This window comes from Scyliorhinus torazame, chromosome 2 (assembly GCF_047496885.1).
Source record: "Scyliorhinus torazame isolate Kashiwa2021f chromosome 2, sScyTor2.1, whole genome shotgun sequence".
Lineage (NCBI taxonomy): Eukaryota > Metazoa > Chordata > Chondrichthyes > Carcharhiniformes > Scyliorhinidae > Scyliorhinus > Scyliorhinus torazame.
Genome location: NC_092708.1, coordinates 385,626,951 through 385,654,023, shown reverse-complemented (window position 1 = coordinate 385,654,023; position 27,073 = coordinate 385,626,951). Strand labels below are relative to the sequence as shown.

General features: G+C 47.9%; 1 protein-coding gene across 5 annotated transcripts in view; it reads left to right on the top strand.

Annotated features, from left to right (window-relative positions):
* The window catches only part of LOC140405340 (centrosomal protein of 128 kDa-like), a 589,746-nt gene that overhangs the window by 210,297 nt on the left and 352,376 nt on the right, over positions 1 to 27,073 (top strand). For all 5 annotated transcript variants that reach the window (XR_011938602.1, XM_072493651.1, XM_072493643.1 and 2 more), the window contains exons 13-14: positions 13,404 to 14,405; positions 26,903 to 27,067. Coding sequence is in view for 4 of the 5 variants with exons in the window: in XM_072493651.1 (XP_072349752.1) it covers positions 13,404 to 14,405; positions 26,903 to 27,067 (1,167 nt within the window). In the remaining variant the exon portion in view is untranslated. The remainder of the gene's footprint in view (positions 1 to 13,403; positions 14,406 to 26,902; positions 27,068 to 27,073) is intronic.

The window sequence follows — 27,073 nt, the reverse complement described above, 5'->3', positions numbered from 1 at the left end:
TACCGTGCTGCCCACAACACCCAATGTGGAGGCCGGCTCCACCAGGAAGCCCAGTATCTCCTTTCTGGCAAAATCTCAAACCTGCATGTATGTAAACATTTCCCCCTCTTCGCTTCCCATACTTCGCTTCCAGCTCCCTCAATCCTGCAAACCGACCCCCAAGAAAGAAATCTTTTAGTGTCTTAATCCCCTTCTCCTCCCATTTCCAAAAATTCCATCCCACTTCCCTGGCTCAAATCTGTGGTACCCCCGAATCGGCATTTCCCTTGACTCTGCCCCCAACCCGAAGTGTTGACGAAACTGCCTCCAAATTCTCAATGAAGCTATTATTACCGGACTCCCTGAGTATTTCCCCGGGGCCATCGGGAGCGGCCCTGTTGCTAGTGCTTTCAATCCCGACCCCCTGCACAAACTCTCCTGAATTCTGACCCAGTGGGAATCAACCCCTCTAACCCAGCTTCGCATCTTCTCCACATTCGCCGTCCAGTAATAATACATCAGGTTTGGAAGACCTAAACCCCCTGCCTGCCTTCCCCTCTGTAGCAGCACCTTTCTAACTCTGGCCACCTACCCTCCCCATATGAACAAAGTAATCATTCCTTCAATCTCTCTGAAAAATGCCTTTGGCAGGATAATAGGCAGGCATCGGAAAAAGAAACAGAAATCGCGGCAACACGTTCATTTTAACCACCTGTACCCGACCTGTCAGTGAGAGAGGGAGACCATCCCACCTTGCCAGATCAGCTTTCACTCTCCCCACCAAACTAGAAAAGTTGTACCAGTGGAGCCCCCCCCTCCCCCCAACACCTGCTGGAGAAGGTGCTGATGACAGGGGGACTGGAGAAGGGGGTACCTGCACCCCCAGGTATCTAAAGTGAGTCCCTGCCCTACGGAATGGCAGCCCCCCCACCCCTACCCCCACCCCCGGCCGAGACAGCACAAAATACTCACTCTTGTCTAGATTTAATTTGTACCCCGAGAAAGACCCAAACACCCGCAGCAGCTCCAATATCTCCCCTATCGACGCACTCGGTTCCGACACGTATAACAACAAGTCATCGGCATATAAGGACACGCTATGCTCTGTCCCCCCCCCACACTATTCGTTTCCATACCCCCAAACGTCTTAATGCGATGGCCAACGGCTCAATCGCGAGTGCAAACAGCAGGGGGGGACATAGTCCCACGGTGGAGAGAAAAGTATCTTGAGCTGATGTTGTTTGTGCGGACACTCGCCCTCGGCTCCTTATATAGTAGCTTTACCCAGTCCACAAATCTTGGTCCAATCCCAAACCGCTCCAGAACTGCCATCAAGTACCCCCATTCTACCTGGTCAAACACCTTCTCAGCGTCCAATGACACAACCTGTTTCCTTCCCCTCTGCCGGTGCCACGTTCAATACCCTTCTAACGTTTGAAAAGAACTGCCTCCCTCTCACGAAACCCGTCTGATCTTCACCTATCACCTACCGAAGCATTATTATAACATGATCGTGACTTCTTTGAACTTGTATCTCACTGTTTTGGTTATATCATTCCATTTTCTGTTGGCTTTATTGATTGTTGTTGTGCATCAGTTGGATGTGTTGAAAGTAGTGTCTGTTACAAGTTCAAGATCTCTCAACTCCATCCTTCGCCATTTCAATGTCATTCATGGAATGCATGTGATTTTTTTAACCTTTTCTGGTGTGCTTTATTCATTTATGCTTGTCTGCATAAAATTTCATCTGTTCATATTGCATATTTAACCTCGTTAAGTAATATCTGAGCTGCCTCCTCTAAATCAAGTTGCCTTTTCTAATCGGAGTGTCAAATTTGACCAGTTTGCTCTGTCTGAGTGTAACTCATTATTATTTTTAAATTAATTTATGGGATGTGGGCCCAATAGCAAGGCCAACCTCTAATTGTCCTTGAGAAGGTGGTGGTGTGCCATCATGTCCTGTTACAGTGCATGTGGTCAGTGTGCTTCCAGAGTGCAATCAGATGGGGGAATTTCAAGGTTTTGACCCAACACTGATGAAGGAACAGCAATATGTTACCAATTCAGGATTTTGTGTGACTTGAAGGGGAACGTGGAGATGGTGGTTTTCCCATGCATCTGCTGCCCTTGACCTTCTGGTTAGTAGAGAACAAGTGTTTGGGAGTTGCTGTCGAAGAAGGCAGTGAGTTGTTGCATGGTATGTTCTTCATACAAGATGTGCTAGTGGTGGAGGGAGTTAATGTTTAAGGTGGTGAATGATCAGCCAATCATGTGGAATACTTTGTTCCGGATGGTATTGACCTTCTTGAGTGATGTTGGAGCTGCACTCGTCCAGGCAAGTGGGGAATGCTCTACGTTTTGGAGTTGTGCCTTGTAAATGGTGGATGGTGTCGATGACTTTGGGGGTCAGTAATGAAAATCCTTTTAAGCTTTGCGGTCGCAAATCAAAGGTTGCCACGCCAGCCATGCACAAATCAGCCCCCTTAAATTACTGCGCATGGACAGGTCAAACCTGCACACTTAAAGAAATCACTTGTGCACTTGAAAAACATAATTAGAGGGAACATTGGTCAAGAGCAACTCACTCCAGAATACCCGATCTTTGGCCTGCTCCTGTAGCCATGGTATTGAGTGGCTGGTCCAGTCCAGTTCCCAGTCAATGATGACTCCCAGAACGTTGGTGGACTATTTGACAATGGATGTCAGGGAGGTGGTTTGCCTTTCTCTAGTCGGAGATGGTCACTACTTGCACTTATGCAATGGGAACATTATTTGTCACTGATCAGGCCATGCCTGAATATTGTCCTGGTCTTGCTGTATGCAAGCATAGTAATCTGTGAACATTTGCACTTATGTTGTAGGAAAGGTCATTGATGAAGCAGCTGAAGATGGCTGGGGCTAGGACACTATGCTGAGAAGCTCCAGCAGTGATGTCCTCTGGCTGAGATCATTGGCCTCCAACAACAACAACCATGGTTGCTTGTACTAGCGATTACTCGAACCAGCAGAGGCTTTTTCCCCTGATTCCCACTGACTTAAATTCTAATTGGGCTTCTTGCTGTTGCCTTAATGTCAAGGGAGTCAGTCTTATCTCACTATTCTGCTCTCTAATCCAAGTTTGGACCAAGACTATAATGAGGTCTGGAGCTGAATGATCCTGGTAGGAGCCAAAGTGAGTAGGTTATTGGTGAGTGAGTGTAGCTTGATAGCATTGTCAACTGCACCTTCCACCACTTGGCTGATGATTGGGAGTATACCAATAGGCTGGTAATTGGTTGGTTTTGATTTGACCTGCTTTTTATAGACTGGGCGTACCTCAGCAATTTTCAACACTGTTGGGTGGATGCCAGTGTTGTAGCTATTGTGGATCAGCTCATTAGGGACACAACTAGTTCCAGGCCATACATTTTGAACACCACAGATAGGATATTGTCAGGGCCAAAACCTTTGCTGTAAACTAGGAGCGGTAATGGTGTCAACACTGATCACTGGAGCACCCCATCTGTATTTTGCATCCCCACCCACTCTTAACAATGTCTCAAAACAAGCGCCATTGTTTCTTATTCTTTAGCCAATGTTTTATTCTTATCTCAAGATATGTCCTACTTCCTCCAACTTTGAGCTTAATTAAGAACCTTTAAGATGGAACTTTGTTAAAAGCTAAGAGTCTAGACACAACAAATCATAGAGCTGACTGTTATCCACTTGGGATGTAATTTACTCAAAAATGTGGGTCAGACAGAATCTTCCACTTCTGAATCCACGTTGAATACAATTTTCTTGTTGGTTTTTTTATAGGTAATCTTCAAGTGAACCCGTGATAATAGATTTCATCATTTTACCCTTCTAACTCTGTCTGCCTATTACATTCGGCTGCATGCCATTTGAATAAGCGCCGTCCTGCTTTTGTATAGCAGCTGTACACAACACATCTCTAAGGTGCAGGGTAAATCGATGCACACTGTCCTAATAGTGTTTCCCCTCCTAAATGGACTAGTGTACTATGGTATGTGATTGCCTTACCCAGTTTAGAGCTTTCATAATCCGAGGGAGCAGCAGGCATGCGACTGAATAGTACAGCTTCCATCCAGCATGCATTTTGTATGAAAGCAATTTTTCATTCTAAGGGAATAGATCATGCGCAGCGATAATTTAAAACAGCGGAGTCCCAAGTAATGCAGGACCAGGTTGAGTGTAGAAAGATCAATAGAATTATCCAGCGATCCATTTTCTCAGTTTGTTTTGTTTTTTGTTTGAACAAGTCTGCTGAATGCAGATAAGTAATTGGCCACTAATCCTCCCAACATGTTCCAGCAGGAGTCTATTTCTTTTCACTTCTTTGTCATCAAACTAATATTTCATAGGAGTGTGTATTATGTTGTTTAAAAAAACACGTGTATGCTTGTTTAATTTAATTCTATTATACATTTTTATATTTAACGTTTCTCCTCAGCATCCCGTAACAGCCTCCCCGAACAGGCGACGGAATGTGGCGACTAGGGGCTTTTCACAGTAACTTCATTTGAAGCCTACTTGTGACAATAAGCAATTTCCATTTCATATTTTTCCACGCACAAATGGAAGGTTTAAGAGGACTGTTATTTTGTAGCCAGCTACCGTTTAATATTACTTAATAATAATAGAAGTGCCTTTTATTTGTTTTCGTCATTGCATTTTCTGTTTTCAACAAATCTGCCCAAATATTTCATGGTATGCTGCTGTATTCTTTTTTAAAAAAAATATATATTTTATTCAAAATTTTTGGCCAACCATAACAGTACATTGTGTATCTTTTACACAGTAATATAACAATATAAATAACAATGGCCAGTTTTTTAAACAATAAATAAATAATATATAAACATCAAAATTTAAAAAAAAACTAAATGGCAACTGCCTTGTCCCAAATAAATACTCTCCAAAAATACAATTCAACAGTCCAGTATACAATTACCTATAACAACAACCTATACATATTATACTTATACACTAACATCCCTGAGAGTCCTTCTGGTTCCTCCCCCCCTCCCCCCCCCCTCCCCCCCGGGTTGCTGCTGCTGTCTTCTTCTTTTCCATTCCCTCTATCTTTCTGTGAGGTATTTGACGAACGGTTATCACCGCCTGGTGAACCCTTGAGCCGATCCCCTTAGGACGAACTTAATCCGTTCCAGCTTTATAAACCCTGCCATGTGATTTATCCAGGTCTCCACACCCGGGGGCTTGGCTTCCTTCCACATCAACAGTATCCTGCGCCGGGCTACTAGGGACGCAAAGGCCAAAACATCAGCCTCTTTCGCCTCCTGCACTCCCGGCTCTTCTGCAACCCCGAATATAGCCAACCCCCCAGCTTGGTTCGACCTGGACCCCCACCACCTTCGAAAGCACCTTTGTCACCCCCACCCAAAACCCCTGTAGTGCCGGACATGACCAGAACATGTGGGTGTGATTCGCTGGGCTTCTCAAGCATCTCGCACACCTATCCTCTACTCCAAAAAATTTACTGAGCCGTGCTCCAGTCATATGCGACCTGTGTAACACTTTAAATTGTATCAGGCTTAGCCTGGCACACGAGGACGATGAGTTTACCCTACTTAGGTCATCAGCCCACAGCCCCTCCTCAATCTCCTCCCCCAGCTCTTCTTCCCATTTCCCTTTCAGCTCATCTACCATAATCTCCCCCTCGTCCCTCATTTCCCTATATATGTCTGATACCTTACCGTCCCCCACCCATGTCTTTGAGATCACTCTGTCCTGCACCTCCTGCGTCGGGAGCTGCGGGAATTCCCTCACCTGTTGCCTCGCAAAAGCCCTCAGTTGCATATACCGGAATGCATTCCCTTGGGGCAACCCATATTTTTCGGTCAGCGCTCCCAGACTTGCAAACGTCCCATCTACAAACAGATCTCTCAATTGTGTTACTCCTGCTCTTTGCCATGTTCCAAATCCCCCATCCATTCTCCCCGGAGCAAACCTATGGTTATTTCTTATTGGGGACCACACCGAGGCTCCCGTCTTTCCCCTATGCCGTCTCCACTGCCTCCAAATTTTCAGAGTAGCCACCACCACCGGACTTGTGGTGTATTTCTTCGGCGAGAACGGCAACGGCACCGTCGCCATAGCTTGTAGGCTAGTCCCCCTGCAGGACGCCCTCTCCAATCTCTTCCATCCGCTCCCTCCTCTTCTCCCATCCACTTACATACCATTGAGATATTGGCGGCCCAGTAATACTCACTTAGGCTCCGTAGTGCCAGCCCCCCCCCTATCCCTACTACGCTGCAAAAATCCCTTCCTCACTCTCGGGTCTTCCCGGCCCACACAAAACCCATGATACTCTTCTCAATCCTTTTGAAAAAAGCCTTCGTGATCACCACCGGGAGGCACTGAAACACAAAGAGGAATCTTGGGAGGACCACCATTTTAACCGCCTGCACCCTCCCTGCCAATGACAGGGATACGATGTCCCATCTCTTGAAGTCCTCCTCCATCTGTTCCACCAACCGCGTTAAATTTAACCTATGCAATGTACCCCAATTCTTGGCTATCTGGATCCCCAAGTAGCGAAAGTCCCTTGTTACCTTCCTCAGCGGTAAGTCCTCTATTTCTCTGCTCTGCTCCCCTGGATGCACCACAAACAACTCACTTTTCCCCATGTTCAGATTGTATCCTGAAAATTCTCCAAACTCCCCAAGTATCCGCATTATCTCTGGCATCCCCTCCGCCGGGTCCGCCACATACAACAACAAATCGTCCGCATACAGAGATACCCGGTGTTCTTCTCCTCCCCTGAGTACTCCCCTCCACTTCCTGGAACCCCTCAATGCTATTGCCAGGGGCTCAATCGCCAGTGCAAACAATAATGGGGACAGAGGACATCCCTGCCTCGTCCCTCTATGGAGCCGAAAATACGCAGACCCCCGTTCATTCGTGACCACGCTCGCCATCGGGGCCCTATACAGCAGCTGTACCCATCTAATATACTCATCTCCAAAGCCAAATCTCCTCAACACCTCCCACAAATAATCCCACTCCACTCTATCAAATGCTTTCTCGGCATCCATCGCCACCACTATCTCCGCTTCCCCCTCTGGTGGGGGCATCATCATTACCCCTAGCAGCCTCCGTATATTTGTATTCAGCTGTCTCCCCTTCACAAACCCAGTTTGGTCCTCATGGACCACCCCCGGGACACAATCCTCTATCCTCATTGCCATTATCTTGGCCAGAATCTTAGCGTCTACGTTCAGGAGGGAAATAGGCCTATAGGACCTGCATTGCAGCGGGTCTTTTTCCTTCTTTAGGAGAAGCGATATCGTTGCCTCTGACATAGTCGGGGGCAGCTGTCCCCTTTCCCTCGCCTCGTTAAAGGTTCTCATCAGTAGCGGGGCGAGTAAGTCCACATATTTCCTGTAAAATTCAACTGGGAATCCATCCGGTCCCGGGGCCTTCCCCGCCTGCATGCTCCTAATTCCTTTCACTACTTCCTCCATTTCGATCTGCGCTCCCAGTCCCACCTTCTCCTGCTCCTCCACCTTAGGAAATTCCAGCTGGTCCAGAAAACACATCATTCTCTCCTTCCCATCCGGGGGCCGAGCTTCATATAATCTTTCATAGAATGCCTTGAACACTCCATTCACTCTCTCCGCTCCCCGCTCCATCTCTCCCTCCTCATCCCTCACTCCCCCTATTTCCCTCGCTGCTCCCCTTTTCCTCAATTGGTGGGCAAGCAACCTGCTCGCTTCTCCCCATTTTCGTACTGTACACCCTGTGCCTTCCTCCACTGTGCCTCTGCAGTACCCGTTGTCAGCAAATCAAATTCTACGTGTAGCCTTTGCCTTTCCCTGTACAGTCCCTCCTCCGGTGCCTCCGCATATTGCCTGTCCACCCTCAAAAGTTCTTGCAGCAACCACTCCCGTTCCCTACTCTCCTGCGTTCCTTTATGTGCCCTGATTGATATCAGCTCCCCTCTAACCACTGCCTTCAGCGCCTCCCAGACCACTCCCACCTGGACCTCCCCATTATCATTGAGTTCCAAGTACTTTTCAATACACCCCCTCACCCTTAGACACACCCCCTCATCCGCCATAAGTCCCATGTCCATTCTCCAGGGTGGACGCCGTTCTTTTTCCTCCCCTATCTCCAAGTCCACCCAGTGTGGAGCGTGATCCGAAATAGCTATAGCCGTATACTCCGTCCCCCTCACCTTCGGGATCAACGCCCTTCCCAAATCAAAAAAGTCTATTCGCGAATAAACTTTGTGGACATTGGAGAAAAACGAAAACTCCTTACTCCTAGGTCTGCTAAATCTCCATGGGTCTACTCCTCCCATCTGCTCCATAAAGTCTTTAAGCACCTTGGCTGCTGCCGGCCTCCTTCCAGTCCTGGACCTCGATCTGCCCAGCCCTGGTTCCAGCACCGTGTTAAAATCTCCACCCATTACCAACTTTCCCACCTCTAGGTCCGGGATACGTCCTAACATGCGCCTCATAAAGTTGGCATCATCCCAGTTCGGGGCATATACGTTCACTAAGACCACCGCCTTCCCCTGTAATTTGCCACTCACCATCACGTATCTGCCCCCACTATCCGCCACTATGGTCTTTGTCTCAAACATTACCCGCTTCCCCACTAGTATAGCCACCCCCCTCTTTTTCGCATCTAGCCCCGAATGAAACACCTGCCCCACCCATCCTTTGCGTAGTCTAACCTGGTCTATCAGTTTCAAATGCGTCTCCTGTAACATAACCACATCTGCTTTAAGTTTCTTAAGGTGTGCGAGTACCCGTGCCCTCTTTATCGGCCCGTTCAGCCTCTCACATTCCACGTGATCAGCCGGGTTGGGGGGCTCTTTACCCCCCCCGCCCCCCCCTTTGTCGATTAGCCATCCCCTTTTATCCAGCTCCTCACCCGGTTCCCACGCAGCTGTGTCCCCCCCAGGCGGTGCCCTCCCGCCCACCCCACCCCATACCAGCTCCCCCTTCTCCCCAGCAGCAGCAACCCAGTAAATCCCCCCTCCCACCCCCCTCGCTAGATCCCCCACTAGCGTAGTTACACCCCCCATGTTGCTCCCAGAAGTCAGCAAACTCTGGCCGACCTCGGCTTCCCCCCGTGACCTCGGCTCGCACCGTGCGACGCCCCCTCCTTCCTGCTTCCCTATTCCCGCCATAGTTATCATAGCGCGGGAACAAAGCCCGTGCTTCCCTTTTGGCCCTACCCCCAATGGCCAACGCCCCCAGCTCCTCCACCTCCCTTCCTCCCTCCCCCACAACCTGTGGAAGAGAGAGAAGTTACCGGGTCGCAGGATTAACAACATAAAAATCATCTCTCCCCCCTTTTTTCCCCCTCTTCGCCCCCCATATTCGCCCCACCACTTAGTCTCAAACGTTCTTTTTTAATAACCCGCTTATTCCAATTTCTCTTCAACAATAAATGTCCACGCCTCATCCGCCGTTTCAAAGTAGTGGTGCTTCCCTTGATATGTGACCCACAGTCTTGCCGGCTGCAGCATTCCAAATTTAATCTTTTTATGAAGCACCGCCTTGGCCCGATTAAAGCTCGCCCTCCTTCTCGCCACCTCCGCACTCCAGTCTTGATACACGCGGATCACCGCGTTCTCCCACCTACTGCTCCGAGTTTTCTTTGCCCATCTGAGGACCATCTCTCTGTCCTTAAAACGGAGGAATCTCACCACTATGGCTCTGGGAATTTCTCCTGCTCTCGGTCCTCGCACCATCACTCGGTATGCTCCCTCCACCTCCAACGGACCCGTCGGGGCCTCCGCTCCCATCAACGAGTGCAGCATTGTGCTCACATATGCCCCGACGTCCGCCCCTTCTGCACCTTCAGGAAGACCAAGAATCCTTAAATTCTTCCTCCTCGCATTATTCTCCAGCACCTCCAGCCTTTCCACACATCGTTTATGGTGTGCCTCGTGGATCTCCGTCTTCATCACCAGGCCCTGTATATCGTCCTCGTTCTCGGCAGCCTTTGCCTTCACGACCCGAAGCTCCCGCTCCTGGGTCTTTTGCTCATCTTTTAGCCCTTCAATCGCCTGTAATATCGGGGCCAACAGCTCCTTCTTCATCTCCTTTTTAAGCTCTTCCACGCAGCGTTTCAAAAACTCGTGTTGTTCAGGGCCCCATATTAAACTGCCACCTTCCGACGCCATCTTGGTTTTTGCTTGCCTTCCTTGCCGCTGCTCTAAAGGATCCACCGCAATCCGGCCACTTTCCTCTCCTTTTTCCATCCGTATCCAGGGGGTTTACCGCACAGTGCTTTTAGCCGTTAAAATTGCCGTTGGGGCTCTTATTAAGAGCCCAAAAGTCCGTTCCACCGGGAGCTGCCGAAACGTGCGACCTAGCTGGTCATCGCCGCACCCGGAAGTCATGCTGCTGTATCCTGAGTGGGTGAGAGATGGGACCTCATTCTGCTCGGTCCTTCTTCATTTATCTCCATCTTTAACTGGCCTGGCCTACAGGTGACTCCAGGTCCACAGCAATGTGTTTGACTCTCAAGTGCCCTCTGAAATGGAGGGCAGTTGGGGACAGACAATAAATGCTGCCCCAGCCAGCGACGCTCACATCTTGTAAATTAATAAAAGAAAATTCAAAAGTGGAAACACTTTTTTTTTTCTTACTGCAGTCAGTTGCAAGGTTTGCTAGAAGCACAGACCATGGACCACGGCTTATGGTTGTATATGTATATGAGAGGGGGCAGTAAGGCCCCTCCCCCAGCAAACCCACAAGGCCAGCAACACAAAACACAGAATGGGGGAAAAAAGAAGAAAAAAGAACAGGAGCTCAGTAATAGAACACCGAGGTCGGAAGAGGGGGATACCAAGGAGGGGACAGCGAGGGGGACGGTGAGGGGGAGAAGATATACCAAGAAAGATGTATGTAAATAAGAAACTGTATAAATTGTAAATATCGGACACAAAAGTTTTACTCTGTAAAATTGAAAATGCCAATAAAAACATTTAAAAAAGTATATGTATATGTCCAAAGGCAGCCTACTTGTGCTCCGTTGAACTCGACCCGTAGTTGCTCTTGAGGTGGGCGTCTCTTTTTCACCACAAATGGTGCAGATGCCTATGGACAGTACACAAATACTCTGACCCATAAAATTGGATAGGATGAGGGGTACATCCATGGACAGACAGAATTTCTGCCCTGCTCCAAACCTCCTTGACATCTGCTGGAAATATCCCCCCTCAAGTAGGAAAATAGGTCTAAGCTGCTATCATCGTGAACAGATAACATCTAATCGCTTATGAAATGACTGACTGTTACTTCAGTAGGTGACCTACATGGCATTGTTAAATTTAGTATTATAAATCTCATTCTTGGCTATGGTTGCAAGTGGCAAAACAGAAATCAAATCAATTGCCATATTCTGGGGTTTGGTGATCTGCTGATTGCCAAAGCAATGTGAGCGTAGGATGGAAAGTTATATCTGGAAATTACTTCCTGGTCCATCCTGCAATCAATGGCACATGTGACTGAGCTTGAATTAAACTGCAGAACAATCTAGTGATCTCTGTGGCTTAGTTTTCTCCTTTCCCGATGGTATTTTAAATCTGGTACCAGATCAAGGGGATCTCTTGGCTCTCTCAGCAGTAGTGATGATAGCAGGCAGGCTAAGCAATCAGTCACGTTGGTAACACAGTAGTTAGCACTGTTGCTTCACAGCGTCAGGGTCCCAGGTTCGATTCCCGGCTCGAGTCACTGTCTGTGCGGAGTCTGCACATCCTCCCCGTGTCTGCGTGGGTTTCCTCCGGGTGCTCCGGTTTCCTCCCACAAGTCCTGAAAGATGTGCTGTTAGGTGAATTGGACATTCTGAATTCTCCCTCTGTGTACCCGCACAGGCACTGGAATGTGGCAGGGTAGGTGGATTGTCCACACTAAATTGTTCCTTAATTGGGGGAAAAAAGGAATTGAGCACTTAAAATAAAAAAAGATAGAAACTGAAATGGAGATAATAAAATAAGTAGAAATTCTTATAATTTGACATTCTGCAAATACAGAATTAGCTTTTCAGGCCATTTAAAATTCGGCCCATCGAGTCTGCACCGACCCACTTAAGCCCTCACTTCCACCCTATCCCCATAACCCAATAACCCCTCCTAAACGTTTTGGATACTAAGGGCAATTTAGCATGGCCAAACCACCTAACCTGCACGTCTTTGGACTGTGGGAGGAAACCGGAGCACCCGGAGGAAACCCACGCAGACACGGGGAGAACATGCAGACTCCGCACAGACAGTGACCCAGTGGGGAATTGAACCTGGGACCCTGGCGCTGTGAAGCCACAATGCTATCCACTGTGCTACCGTGCTGCCCTTGAGGGTGTTTGGCAGTAATTATAAAATTAGTATGCCGTTAAAAACAATAAAGTGTAACTTTATCGAGGGTATTACTGTGAGATTAACCACATTAGAATGGATGTTCTCATAACTTCCTTTGATTTCCATGATTGCAGCCTGGAGTTATGTCTAGTGTAGAGTCACTGACTGTAACTTCTGGATGTCCGCGTTATTCAGCCCATGCACGGATTCCAGAAGTTGCTTTGGAGTAATGATGGTGAGCCAGAGTTTTGCATTCTATACCACTGCAAAATCCGAGTCAATGTATTTTAAAATACTATTGATTAAATATGCAACATGGTCAAATGGTGATTAACCACCCAACTTCTTTATTGTCTCTTTGAAGATAGCTTTAGCAGTGCATTCCTGGTGTAGAAAGCCCAGTGAGTCACTGACAACCTAGTACTTGGTAGGAATACAAAATGAGTTTTGAAAATTGAATGGTGTGTATTGTTTTTTCTAGTTGCATCAACTGAGATGGTAGGTAGATTACATGAAGTTCTCCTTGGAGATCACAGTGGCCCTAACCCTGCCCCTTCCAAATAATTACGTGCAGATTAGAAGCGGAAGAACTGGCTGAATTTTTCTTTTGAATTCATCCTTTTACAAGAGTATTGACACCAAATATAATGTGTTCATCACTGCCTTGGGTGGGATTGACTAACAAAGCATAGACCTGAAGACTTTCCAAACCTGCATGGTTTAAGACATAAGAACATAAGGTGCAGGATGAGGGATTGATTCAATTAGATATTAATTAAACTTCGACATCAATCAAGTTTGGGGTCCAAACTCTTTCCGTTCATCAATTAGAGTTAACATGTCAGGCATTATACAATATGGCCAAAAGAAACAATTAGGATATCTGGAAAGGCTTTAAGGCAAATATTTCTAAGCTAAAGTAATGACATGTTATCACCATTGTTATCTAGTAATTAATACCTGCAGATACAATACCTGCAGATAATGCACAAGTGAAAAGCAGTCCTTGAAATTCTAATTGCTTGAATCGGTGGGCATTGTTTATAGACTATAAACTGATGGCATTCTTTTGTTGCTTTTAAAGGCTCTCAGTTCAGACCTAGAGAAGAGAGAGAAGCAGCAATTGAGGATGTTGAGCCAACTCCAGGAAATCCAGAACCGTTATGATGACTGCATGCAGAATCGTAAATCTGCAGGTTTGGAGATTGTAGATCTAGCCCGTCAGCTGCAAGAGTCTAGCAGGGTAACTGACAGATGCAGGGCCCAGTTGAAAGAAGTAGAAGTGCTTCGACTGGAGAGCGAAAAGAAGAAAGAAGAATTGAAAACAAAAGCTCAGGAGTCTATCAGACAGTGGAAAATTAAATGCAAGAAGTTGGAGCGTGATACGGAAAAGCAGAAGGAGATCACTGAGCAATGGACGGAGCAATACAACCAAGCAAATAAAGAGAAAGAAGCACTCCAGGGTCAACAAACGGTGGCCTTGCGTCAGATAGAGAACCTCCGTAAGGAACTCAACGATGTCATACTCAAACGGGTGCAGCAGGAGGAAGAAATGCGGCGGAAGGATGTGGAGCTCAATGAGTTGAAGTCGGGGCTGCTGGACCTGGATGGAAAGCTGCGAGATTCGAAGGAGTCTTTGAGCAAACTGGAGGATGACTTGTGCAAGCAGTGCATGTTGCACATGCAGACCAAAGAAGGGAAGCAGCAGCTGGAGGACGAGTTGGTGACCTTGAGCAGGCAGAATGAAAACGATCAGGAGAAGCTCTTGGAAATGCAGCGAATGATCTCTGAGCTAACCGCCATTCGTTCTGAGCTCAGTACTAAACTAGCTGAGGAAGAGACATCCAACAAGGAGATTAGAAAGAGCATCTTGGAAGCCCAGGCAAAGCAGGCTTTTGCCCAAGACGAGCTTGCTTCCATTAACAGCCAATTGAAGCTGGAGCGAGATGCACACCAACAAGAACTTGCTGGCATCAGATCAGAGATGCAAACATTAAGAACTAAACATGAAAAGAATATGCAGGAAGTGCTTAGAGAATTTCAACAAGAACGGGACAAATTGGAGAATAAAGTACGTGAGCTACAGGTAAGGGTAGTTGGCAAGAGAAAGATTTTTCTTATTAAGGTACGGTTTTAAAAGTATTAAATGTATTTCTCATTTGGTTTTGATGTTGAAAGAAAGAAGCAAATCTCTCATTTATAATGCGTCCTCAGGGCATCTCAAAGCGCTTCACAGCCTATTAAACATTTTTGAACAGAGGAACAGAGTAAACCATTCAACACTTTGAGCCGTGCTACTCAAATGAACGTTTTGACCCTTGTTGAGCAGAAGCTTTCTGATTAACAACCGAGTGTGTCACTGAGTTCAGAAGTGCGGTCACTATTGGAGGCAAATATAACTCAATCTGTGCGCATTTAAGACTAAGAACTAGTACTGAGATACATGACCAGATAAACTGTTTTAATCATGTCAGTTGAGGGTTTTCTATGAGCCAGGACCCTGGAAGAACATCCTGCTTGTCGTCAGATAGGGCTATGGGACCTTTTAAATCCACCTGAGAGGGAAGGCAGGGAGTGTAACATTTAATCCAAAAAAGGCCACTTTCAACAGTGCAGCATTTGGCCGTTGCGTGTACTGGTCTCTGGAGCAAGATGTGAGCCCACGATCCTCTTAAACAGAGGCAACATTTTTAACACTGAGCCAAGGCTGATAACTCAAAATTATTATTACTGGTTAATATCCAACCTCTGCCTGACAATTTAATTGGATAGTTATTGTAATGAGATAGATATTGTAATGGGCTGTTGCAATAGATAATATTAATAGAACATAGAACAGTACAGGCCCTTCGGCCCACGATGTTGTGCCGACCATTTATCCTAATTTAAGATCAACCTAACCTCCACCCCTTCAATTTACTGCTGTCCATGTGCCTGTCCAAGAGTCGCTTAAATGTCCCTAATGACTCTGATTCCCCACCTCCTCTGGCAGTGCATTCCACGCACCCACCACTCTCTGTGTAAAGAACCAACATCTGACATCTCCCCTATACCTTCCTTCAATCACCTTAAAATTATGTCCCTTGTGACAGCCATTTCCACCCTGGGGAAAAGTCTCTGGCTATCCTCTCTATCCATGCCTCTTATCACCTTGGCTATCCACTCTATCCATGCCTCTCATCACCTTGTACACCTCTATCAAGTCACCTCTCTTCAATGAGAAAAGTCTTGGCTCCCTCGACCTTTCTTCATAAGACATGCCCTCCAGTCCAGGCAGCACCCTGGTAAACCTCCAATCATCCGGTACTACTCCAGTGGTGAGTGAGGGCGCAAAGATCATCGCCAACGGCACAGCAATCTCCTCCCTTGCTTCCCGTAGTAACCTTGGGTATGTCCCGTCAGGCCCAGGGGACTTATCTATCCTGATGCTTTTCAAAATTTCCAGCACATCCTCCTTTTAATATCAACCTGTTCGTGCCTATTAACCTGGTTCATGCTGTTCTCATGAGCAACAAGGTCCCTCTCTCTAGTGAATACTGAAGCAAAATATACATTTAGGGCCTCCCCTACGTCCTCAGACTCTAGGCACAAGTTCCCTCCACTATCCCTGATCGGCCCTACTCTCACTCTGATCATCCTCTTATTTCTCAAATAAATGGAGAATGACTTGGGGTTTTCCCTAATCCTTCAAGCTAGGGCTTTTTCATGCCCCCTTCTAGCTCTCGTAAGTCCATTTTTGAGTTCCTTCCTGGCTACCTTGTAACCCTCTAGAGCCGTGACAGATCCTTCCTTCCTCAACCTTACGTAAGCTTCCTTCTTCTTCTTGACTAGAAGCTCCACTTCTCTTGTCATCCAAGGCTCCTTCACCCTACCATTCCTTCCTCGTCTCAGTGGGACAAAACTATCCAGCACTCGCAGCAAGTGCCCCTTAAACAACCCCCACATTACTGTTGTGCATTTTCCTGAGACCATCTGTTCCCAATTTATGCTCCCCAGCTCCTGTCTAATAGCAGTATAATTTCCCCTCTCCCAATTAAATACCTTCCCATACTGTCTGGTCCTATCCCTCTCCATAACTATGGTAAAGGTCAAGGAGTTGTGGTCACTGTCACCAAAATGCTCTCCCAACTAGACATCTGGCCTGATTCGTTGCCAAGCACCAAATCCAATATGGCCTCCCCCACTTGTCGGCCTATCTACATATTGAGTCAGGAATCCTTCCTGTACACACCTGACAAAATCTGCTCCATCTAAACCATTTGCACTAAGGAGGTTCCAGTCAATATTAGGGAAGTTGAAGTCACCCATGACAACAATTCTATTACTTCTGCACATTTCCAAGATCTGCCATCCAATCTGTTCCTCTATCTCTCTGCTGCTATTGGGGGGTGTATACAAAACTCCCAATAAAGTGACTGCTCCTTTCTTGTTTCTGACTTCCACCTATACTGACTCAGTAGACAAACCCTCCTCAACTACCTCCTTTTCTGCAGCTGTGATGCACTCCCTAATTAACAGTGCCACTCCCCCTCCCCTTTAACCTCCCTCCCTATTCTTCTGAAAACATCTAAACCCTGGAACATCTAACAAACATTCCTGCCCCTGAGAAATCCATGTCTCCGTAATGGCCACAACATCGTAGTTCCAAGTACTGATCCATGCTCTAAATTCATCGCCCTTATTCCTGATACTCCTTGCATTGAAACAGACACACTTTAACCATCCCACTGAGTGCAACTTTGCCCTATCAACTGTCTATCCTTCCTCATAGACTCGCTGTGTACTATTTTTGCCCGTTCAACAGCTACCCTATCCTCTGATCCATAGCTCTGGTTTCCATCCCTCTGCCAAATTAGTTTAAACCCTCCCAAAGAGCTCTAGCAAACCTCTCGCCCAGGATACTGGTGCCTTTCCTGTTTAGGTGCATCCCGTCCCTCATGTACAGGTCCCACCTTCCCTAGAAGGCATCCCAATGATCTACATATCTGAAGCCTCCCCTCCTACACCAGTCCTGTAGCCACGTGTTCAGCTGCACTCGCTCTCTGTTCCTTGCCTCACTAGCATGTGGCACTGGTAGCAATCCTGAGATTACTACTCTGCTCGTCCTGCTCTTTAGCTTCCAACCTAACTCCCTAAAATCATTTTTTAGATCCTTTACTTTTTTTCTTAGCCAATGTGAACCACGACTTCTGGTTGCTCCCCCTCCACCATAAGAATTCTGCAGACTCAATCCGAGACATCCCTGACCCTGGCACCCGGCAGGCAACATACCTTCCGGGAGTCTCGTTCACGACCACTGAATCTATCCGTTCCCCTAACCATTGAGTCTCCTATCACTATCGCTTTTCTATTCTCCCCCCATCCCTTCTGAGCCACAGAGCCAGACTCGGCGCCAGAGACTTGGCAGCTATGGCCTTCCCCTGGTAGGTCCCTCTCCCCAACAGCATCCAAAGCGGTATACTTGTTTTGAAGGGGAAAGGCCACAGGGGATCCCTGCATTGTCTGCCTGTTCCCTTTCCTTCCCCTGATTGTAACCCAGCTACTCTTGTCCTGAACTTTGGAATGGAATTCAATCCGGATAAGTGTGAGGTGATGCACTTGGGCAGGACAAACAAGGCAAGAGAATACATGATAAATGGCAGGACCCTGGTAAGCACCGAAGATCAGAGTGACCTTGGTGTGCCTGTACACTGGTCCCTTAAGGTAGCAGGGCATGTAGATACAGTGGTTAAGAAGGCATATGGTATACTTGCCTTTATTAGCCGAGGCAAAGAGTTTAAGAGCAGGGATTATGCTGGAACTGCATAAAACATTGGTTAGGCCACAGCTGGAGTATTGTGTGCAGTTCTGGAATCCACATTATAGGAGGCATGTGATAGCTCTTGAAAGGGTGCAGAGGAGATTTACCAGGATGTTGTCTGGGCTGGAGAGTTTTAGTTATGAAGAGAGATTGGATAGATTGATTTTTTTAACTCTTTGAGCAGAGGAGACTGAGGGGAGACATGATTGAGATGTATACAATTATGGGGAGCACAGATAGAGTAGACAGGAAGAACCTTTTCCCCTTAGTGGAGGGATCAGTAACCAGGGGGCATAGATTTAAGGTAAGGGGCAGGTGGTTTAGAGGGGATGTGAGGAAAACCTTTTCACCCAGAAGAGTCTGGAATCCTGCCTGAGAGGGTGGTAGAATAGAGATCCTTATAAGATTAATAAGTATTTAGATGTGCACTTGCGATGCCAAGGCAAACAAGGCTATGGGCTAAGTGCTTGAAAATGGGATTAGAATACTTGGGTGGTTGTTTTTGACTGGCGCAGACACGATGGGCTGAAGGGTCTTTTCTGTTCTGTACACCCCTATGACTAACCAGATGTAAAGCCGGACATCAGCAAAGGTAAATTATACTTCTGATGCCATTTTAATGCAGTCTTGGAATCGAGAGTTAAAGCAATCGAGCAGTTTGCACAGCAGTCAAGACAAAGAAATCCTAAAGGGGTCAGCATAAATTCCTGGACAGGATTCACTGTTCAAAATGTTCAAAAGTGTTATTTGGAAAACCTGGACTGGATTTCGGAACACAAACTGTTAAGAGACATCATTATTGTGAGAGGATTTTAAAGCCTGTTTTTGAGAGTGGCATTTGGAAACTTTCACATGGCAATCATCTGGAGGGATTCTGAGGAGAAATCCACAGACAGTCATTTGAGGTTCAGAGTGTATTTGACAGCATTTTGTGTGTTTAAAGGAACATTGTGTTCTGAGACCGTTGTAGCTTAAGATATACTTCGTAATTTGATCTTAATATCTGTGTACATTTGTTAAGCTAAGGAGGTGTAAAGGAGTATTGTATATTAATAATACTTTTCATGTCTAATAATGTTTTTTTCCTTGTTGCTAAAACTAATTTCCGGGCCTCTGACTCTGTTCCTCCATGTTGTATTACAAAAAAAAGGTATGGGGCGGGATTTTCTCCTACCTGGCGGGGCGGGGGGTCTTGGCGGGATGGAGTGGCATGAACCACTCCGGCATCGGGCCGCCCCAAAGGTGTGGATTTCTCTGCACCTTTAGGGGCCAAGCCCTCACCTTTAGGGGCTAGGACCACGCCGGAGTGGTTGCCGTCCCGCCGGCTGGCGTGGAAGTCCTTCGGCGCAATGCCAGCTGGGGCCGAAGGGACTCCACCGGCCGGCGGAAGTCCGCGCATGCGCGGGAGCCTCAGCGGCTGCTGACATCATCCCCGCGCATGCGCGGGGTGGGGGGGGTCTCACGTATTGGCCATCGCGGAGACCTACATGGCCGACGCGGAGGGGAAAGAGTGCCCCCACGGCACAGGCCAACACGCGGATCGGTGGGCCCCGATTGCGGGCCAGGCCACCATGGGGGCACCCCACCGGGGCCAAATCGCCCCGCCTCCCTCCCCCCCAGGACCCCGGAGCCCGCTCACGCCGCCGGTAAGGGAGGTGGTTTAATTCACGCCGACGCGACCGGCATTACAGCAGCGGGATTTCGGCCCATCGCGTGCCAGAGGATCGCCGGGGGCGGGCCCGCCGACCGGCGTGATTCCCGCCCCCACCGAATCTCCGGTGCCGGAGAATTCGGCGGCCGGCGGGGGCGGGATTCACGCCGCCCCCCCCCTGGCGATTCTCTGACGCGGCGGGGGGGTCGGAGAATCCCACCCATGATCTTTTGAGCCAGTGTTTCATTCTGATATCTTCCTGTCCAGTTATAACATCAACTGGGATTGTAACACAGAGAACACCAGAGGCGGTTTCCCCTGAGCTCCAAAATGGGGTTGGGATCAAAAATGGACATCATAGAGTCATAGAATCATACAGCACATAAACAGGCCCTTTGGCCCTCCATGTCTATGCTGACCATCAAATACCAATCTACAGTAATCCCATTTACCAACATTTGGGTCCATAGCCTACTATGCCTTGCCAATTTAAGTGCTCTTTCAGATGCTTCTTATATGTTGCAAGAGTAGCTGCCTCCACCATCCTCACAGGCAGCGAGTTCCATATTTCCACCACCATCTGGATGAAAAACTGTTTCCTCAGGTCCCCTCTAAATCATTTACTCCTCACCTTAAACCTATGCCCTCTGGGTTTAGAAACGTCTGCCATGGGAAAAAAATTCATACGATCTACCCTATCTGTACTTCTCATGATTTCGTATAAGTCGATCACAGTGTTTTTAAAATTTTCTTTCCCGGGACCATCTTTTACCATCTGGCCGACCTTCGCGACCCACGCCAGCTGGCTTTGGCGACCCACCATGTTCTCTTACCTATAATGCGACAGATGAGCCTGCTTGGTCTTCACAATCTCACTTGCTTTGACATTCAATGATACATTTCTGCTAAGGGCTTCAGCTGACGATTTAAGTTCTCGCTGCATCCTTAGAGGTTTGTCCTCTTACTCGCTTAGACTTTGGAAGTTTTGAGGGTTTTAAACTTTTCATAGAATCATAGAAGTTACAGTGCAGAAGGAGGCCATTCGGCTCATCGAGTCTGCACCAGCTCTTGGAAAGAGCACCCTATTCAAGCCCATGCCTCCCCATCTCCCTGTAACCAAGTAACCCCACCTAACCTTTTGTGGACACAAAGGGCAATTTATCATGGCCAATCCACCTAACCTGCACATCTTTGGACTGTAGGAGGAAACCGGAGCACCCGGAGGAAACCCACGCAGACACTGGGAGAACGTGCAGACTCCGCACGGACAGTGACCCAAGTCGGGAATCGAACCTGGGACCCTGGAGCTGTGAAGCAACAGTGCTAACTACTGTGCTACCGTGCTGCCCAAAATTTGCCAGTACTTCCCTGCATAAAACACACATGGGCTTTGCATCCTTATTTGCATTGGCATTCCTCAAGAAATCATCTACACTGCTTTGTTCCTGCTTTCAGTTTCTTCTTAATGGGCTGTTCACCAGAGACCCTGGAGCTCACATCAGCACTGCTTTGTCCTGCTGTGGACTCTCCTAGGCAGCTCACACCACCATTGCTTTGTCCTGCTGTGGACTCTCCTAGGCAGCACACACCGCCATTGCTTTGTCCTGCTGTGGACTCTCCTGCGCAGCACACGCCACCTTTGCTTTGTCCTGCTGTGGACTCTCCTGGCCAGCACACACCACCTTTGCTTTGTCCTGCTGTGGACTCTCCTGAGCAGCTCACACTACCTTTGCTTTGTCCTGCTATGGATTCTCCTGAGCAGCTCACACTACCATTGCTTTGTCCTGCTGTGGATTCTCCTGACCAGCTATCTCTAGCAGATTTAGTTGTGAGATCCTGGCCTGTTTGTGTCTCTGGCCCTCTCTTCCTTATTATGGAACGGTCCATTTTAAATTCTTCAGTCTTGTTCCTTGCTTGCTGCCAACAAAATGGCAGAATCTCTCTTCAGTGATTTTGCGGCCAGATCACGTGACGTCACTGTACGGGGCACGTGACCTGCTCTCTGCAGCCACTTCTGGCAGGAAGGCTCCATCAATTTTAAAAAAATCTGCTCCTGGGACAGACGTTGACGTCAGGAAGAGGCGGTCTGCCCCGCGGGGCTCTAGGCCTACGCACTGCTGCATCCGGCTGAGGAGGCACGCATGCGAGGGCCGGCAGGCATTCTTGAAAGCCAATCGTGGTCTGCAGTTTTAAAAGCTGGTCGCAGCCATTGGGCACTTCTTGCTGCGACCGATCGCTTGGCGACCCTCCCGACACCCGCCCATGCATCGTGACCCTGAGTTTGAAAATGACTGCTCTATCAGGTCCCTCCTCCGCCTCCTCTGCTCCAGTGAAAACAAGTCCAGCCGATCCAGTCTCTCCTCATATCTGAGACTTTCCATACCAGGCGACATTCTGGTGAATCTCCTCTGCAACCCCTCCAGTGCAATCACCTCCTTCCAGTGGTGTGGCGCCCAGAACTGCACACAGTATTCCATCTGTGGCCTATCCAATGTTTTATGAAATTGTACCAAGGCCTCCCTCCTCCTCTTTTTATTCCCCGGTTAATGAAACAAGCATTCCGTATGCTGCCTTTACGACCCTATCTACCTGTGCTGCCACCTTCAAGGATCTATGGACTTGTACAGCAAGGTGTCTTTGTTCCTCAATACTTTCTAGGGACCAGCGTTCATTGTGTATATCCTACCCTTATTCGTCATCCCAAAATACATCACCTCACACTTATTAAATTCTATCTGTCATTGCTCTGCCCAACTTATCAGCTGATTAATATCTAGTCTGTAGCCTAAGACTAGCCTCCTCACTATTTTTGTGTCATCTGCAAACTAGATAATTTACCTTCTAAGTTCACATCCAAGTCGTTAATGTATATAAGAAACAGCAAGGTTATCGAGGGTTGTGTTCCGGACGTTATTGGGGAGGACCAGACGGGGTTTGTTAAGGGCAGGCAGTTGGTGGCCAATGTAAGAAGGCTGTTAAATGTGATCATGATGCCCCCGGAAGGTAGGGAGGTGGAGGTAGTGATCGCAATGGATGCAGAAAAGGCTTTTGATCGGGTAGAATGGGATTATCTGTGGGAGATTCTGGGATGGTTCGGATTTGGGCGGGGCTTTATTGACTGGGTCAGGTTACTGTGTCAGGCTCCAGTGGCAAGTGTACGGACGAATAGGACAACATCGGACTATTTTAGACTGCACCGGGGGACGAGACAGGGATGCCCCCTCTCCCCACTGTTGTTTGCGCTGGCTCTAGAGCCATTGGCAATTGATCTGAGAGCCTCGAGGGGCTGGAGAGGACTGGTGGGGGGGGTGGTGGTTGGGGGGGGGGGGGGGGGGGGGCGCCCAAGGTTTTCCTCTATGCGGACGACCTGCTTCTGTACGTTTCTGACCCAACAATAGAGGGATGGAAGAAATCATGAGGATTCTAGGGGAATTTGGCCGGTTTTCGGGGTATAAGCTTAATATGGGAAAGAGTGAGTTGTGGTTCAGGCGAGGGGACAGGAGAGGCGATTGGGCGAGCTGCCGTTTAGGTTAGTACAGGGAAGCTTTAGGTACCTAGGCATCCAAGTGGTGCGGGAATGGGACCGGCTGCATAAATTGAATCTGGTCCGGCTGGTGGACCAAATGAAGGACGATTTCCGGAGATGGGTCGCGCTTCCGTTGTTTCTGGCTGGGAGGGTGCAAACGGTGAAGATGACGGTCCCCCCGAGATTCCTATTTATATTTCAGTGTCTCCCCATCTTTATTCTGCGGCCCTTTTTTTAAGCGGGTCAACAGAGTGATCACGCGCTTCGTCTGGGCAGGCAAAACCCCGCGAGTAAGGAAGGTAATGCTTGAGCGGAGTCGGGGAGAGGGCGGGCTGGCGCTGCCAAATTTTAGCAACTATTACTGGGCGGCTAATATAGCCATGATCAGGAAGTGGGTGGTGGAGGAGGGGTGCGTCTGGAGGCGGCTTCATATAAGGGCACCAGTCTGGGGGCGTTGGTAACTGCGCCTCTGCCGTTCCCGCCGGCACGGTACTCCACCAGTCCAGTGGTGGTGGTGGCCCTGAGAGTTTGGGGCTAATGGAGGAGGCATGTGGGAGCAGTGGGAGCATCGATCTGGGCCCCAATTTGTGATAATCACTGGTTTGCCCCGGGGAATATGGACGGGGGGTTCCGGTTATGGCGGAGAGCGGGGATTGAGAGGCTGGGGGAAATGTTCGTAGAGGGGAGCTTTCCGAGTTTGAGGATTTTGGAGGAAAAGTTTGGGTTGGCGAAGGGAAATGAATTAAGGTATCTGCAGGTGCGGGACTTCCTTCGTAAACAGGTGTCAACCTTCCCGCTCCTACCGCTAAGGGGGATTCAGGACAGGGTAAGTTTCCAGAGGGTGGGTAGGAGAAGGGAGTGTCTCGGACATTTATAAGGAGCTTATGGAGTCGGAGGAGACGCAGACCGAGGAGCTGAAGCGCAAGTGGGAGGAGGAGCTGGGAGGTGAGATAGAGGATGGTCTATGGGCGGACACGTTGAGTAGAGTCAACGCGTCCGCAACATGTGCCAGGTTCAGCCTGATACAATTTAAGATTGTTCACCGGGTTCACATGACAGTGGCCCGGATGAGCAGATTCTTTGGGGTTGAGGACAGGTGCGAAAATGTGCGGGAGGACCAGCGAACCATGTCCACATGTTCTGGACATGTCCAAAGCTTAGGGGATTTTGGCAAGGGTTTGCGGACGTCCTGTCCACGGTGTTAAAAACAAGGGTGGCGCTGAGTCCAGAGGTGGCGATTTTCGGGGTGTCAGAAGACCCGGGAATCCAGGAGTAGAAAGAGGCAGACGTGCTGGCCTTTGCTTCCCTGGTAGCCTGGAGACAGATACTATTAGCTTGGAGGGACTCAAAGCCCCCGAAGTCAGAGACCTGGCTGTCGGACATGGCTAGCTTCCTCTGTTTGGAGAAAATCAAGTTCGCCTTGAGAGGGTCAATGTTAGGGTTCACCCGGAGGTGGCAACTGTTCGTCGACTTCTTTGCGGAAAATTAATCGTCAAAAGAAACAGCGAGGGTTCCAGCATCGATCCCTATGGTACACTGCTGGTCACAGGCTTCCAAACAGAAAAGCAATCCTCCACCATCACCCTTTTCCTCCTATTAACAAGCCAATTTTGGATCCAATTTGCCAACCTACCTTGTATCCCATGGTCTCCAATCTTTTTGACCAGCTTTTCTTGTTGGACTTTGTCAAAGGCCTTACCAAAGTCCATGTAAACCTCCCCAGCTGCGCTACCCTCATCAATATATTTAGTTAACTTTTCAAAAAATTAGTTAGGCAGGATCTCCCACCAACAAATCCATGTTGGCTATCCCTGATCAATGCCTGCCTTTCCAAGTGTTGATGAATCCTGTCCCTCAGAGTTTTTCCCAACAATTTCCCTACCAATGACATTAGACTAAGTGGCCTGTAATTGCCTGGCTTATCCCTGCTGCCCTTCTTAAATGAAGGTACCACATTATCCTCCAGTCATCTGGCACTTCACCTGTGGGTAGCGAAGATTGAAGTATCTATGTCAGGACCCTCACAATCTCTTCCCTTGCCTCCCAAAGTAGCTAATGATATATCTCATCAGGCCCTGGGGATTTATGCACCCTTAAACCCACTAAAACATCCAACACCTCATCCTTATTAACCAGGATTTAGCACAGTGGGCTAAACAGCTGGCTTATAATGCAGAACAAGGCCAACAGCGCGGGTTCAATTCCCGTACCGGTCTCCCCAAACAGGCGCTTGGAATGTGGCAACTAGGAGCTTTTCACAGTAACTTTATTGAAGCATACTTACGACAATAAGCGATTATTATTATTTTTGTTATTATTAATCTCCAGAACTTCACCGTCCCACTTAAAATGTGAAGCCACCATGTATTTCTCCTTCGTGAATACAGATGAAAAATATTCACGTGAGACCTCATCCATGTCCTCTGGCTCCACACACAGATTGCCCCTTAAGCAATAATTTTCTGATTGTCCAGCTTTCATTGGCAAACCTGGAGTCAAACTGAAATGGTGGCACACTGTGGTTCAAACAATGATATCAAACTTCATCTGATTCAAGGAATAACCTGCTTTCTATATTAGAATACAACTGCACTTGTTGCATTGTGAGGTTTATTGGTTGAGGCCCTCTATTATTACCAAAACAATACTGGAAGGTCCTATTTCTCTTTATCATGTGCATCATTCAGACTCTTGCACTTTGTGAATTGCAAGTTGAATAATATTTCTCCGATTCCCATTGGTGTTAATTTGATGACATGACAGCATTACTGCAGAGATACTCGGGAGTAAAGCAAGAAAGACTTATATTTATCTAGTGCCTCTCGCGACCTGATTATATCCCAAATCTAAAGTTTGATATTATTGTTTGAGCTACACTGTGGCGTCTGTTTGATTCTAGATTAAAAATATTGTCCACCTCTCTCTCCACCCCCCCCAAAAAAAAGACATTTTGGAACTCAGCAGAAACTACCTTTAGTATTCCCTGTATCTTTAAACAGAATCTATTCAGTGCAGAAGGAGGCCATACGGCCTATTGAGTCTGTACCGAACCTCTGAAAGTGTTCCCTACCTAGGCCCACTCCCCCCCCGTAACCCACCTAACCTGCCTAAGGGCCAATCCACCTAACCTGCACATCTTTGGACTATGGGAGGAAACCGGAGCACCCGGAGGAAACCCACGCAGTCACGGGGATAACGTGCAGACTCCACACAGACAGTCACCCAAGACCGGAATTGAACCCTGGTCCCTGGCGCTGTGAGGCAGCAGTGCTAACCACTGTGCCGCCCATTTGCACCATAGGAAACTGTTTTGCCAACATCACAAATCTCTGGTCAGTTTGAAGTCACCTATCTCCTCTACTTTCACCCATTGAATTACTTTTGATGTGTAGTTACTGTTGTGATGTACAAAATGCAGCTGCCAATTTGGACTTGACGTGTTCTTGACTCCTCAATTTTTTCTTCAACTACCTTTTTGTAAAAAGCTCAGTACAGTATGCACTATTTAATGTCACTTTATGACAAGCCTGCCATTCATAAGCTTGAGATGCAGTCAGTGCGTTTGGAAATGTTGATCATTGCTCTGCTGCTTTTTGTGCTCCTTAGGCTGAGCTAGCGGATGACAAGAATTTGGCTAAAACACAGCGACGCCAGGTGGAAAAGGTCAAAACAGAATGTCACAAGTTGACCGAAGAGCTCATTCAGGGTGAGGCAGAAAATGCAAAGCTCAGGAGGAAGTACCATTTACTGAAGCAAGAACTGGAAGAAAAGGTAAGA